The 839-nt window shown below is 26.6% G+C and overlaps 1 protein-coding gene across 1 annotated transcript in view; it reads left to right on the plus strand.

The window, feature by feature from the left end:
• The window catches only part of ENU1_148590 (protein tyrosine kinase domain containing protein), a gene marked incomplete at both ends in the record, with an annotated part of 2,255 nt that extends 1,448 nt beyond the window's left edge, over positions 1 to 807 (plus strand). Inside the window, 2 exons of the mRNA XM_008860550.1 lie at positions 148 to 729; positions 774 to 807. Of these exons, the coding sequence (XP_008858772.1) occupies positions 148 to 729; positions 774 to 807 (616 nt within the window). The remainder of the gene's footprint in view (positions 1 to 147; positions 730 to 773) is intronic.
• Positions 808 to 839: the final 32 nt, after the last annotated feature.

The following is an 839-nucleotide window of genomic DNA, read 5'->3' on the forward strand; positions in this document are numbered from 1 at the left end:
GTGTATTGAATGTGAATGTCAAGAAGATTGGTTTGAAAATGAACAAGCAGATTGTACACGAATTTCTAAAGCAATGAAGAATTTCTTGTTCTGGGGAATAGGAGCATGTGTTTATCTTTTTATTTATATTGTTGGATTTATAATTAGTTTGCTATTATTCTTCAGATTAACTAAAAAGATAAAACAAGAAATAGAAGATGAAAAGATGACAATATTTGAAAATACTGTTATTCCATTTGATAAAACAAATTCACAATTTATTGATATTAAAACTAAAAATGACTATTTCTCATTCTCTTCTAATGTTATTGAATTCCCTGATTTAAGACCTGAAATTAATGATCCAGTTGAAACTAAAATTGTATTAACTAATAACTGGAAACAACCATTACATTTTACTTTCCATTCTGGTGATTATACTAAATATGAAATCATGTGTAAACCATTTACTGGTACTATTAGACCTGGTGATTATGTTGAATTAAATATTACTTTTATGGCTAAATGTACTACATTATTAAATGAAAAAGTACCAATTACTTTAAGATATGGTCAATTAGGAAATATTTTAAAAGATATTAAAAGAGAAAATCCTGATTTAATTGCTCAAAATTCTCAATCAAGTCAAAACAGTGAAAGTGAAGGTGGTCGTTCTCTTTCATCAAATAATAATGCTAATTCTTCTTCTAAACAATTATCTTCTAATGGACAAAAATCTCATCCATCAAAGTCTCTTGCTTCTGGAAGTGCAAAATCTAAATCAGACTCTGAAGCTTCTACAAAAAAGAAGAAAAAAGGAAAATCTAAAATATCTAAATTCCATGTTTATTTAAATCTTC

Source organism: Entamoeba nuttalli, assembly GCF_000257125.1.
Source record: "Entamoeba nuttalli P19 unplaced genomic scaffold asmbl_6151, whole genome shotgun sequence".
In the NCBI taxonomy this organism is placed as follows: domain Eukaryota; phylum Evosea; order Mastigamoebida; family Endamoebidae; genus Entamoeba; species Entamoeba nuttalli.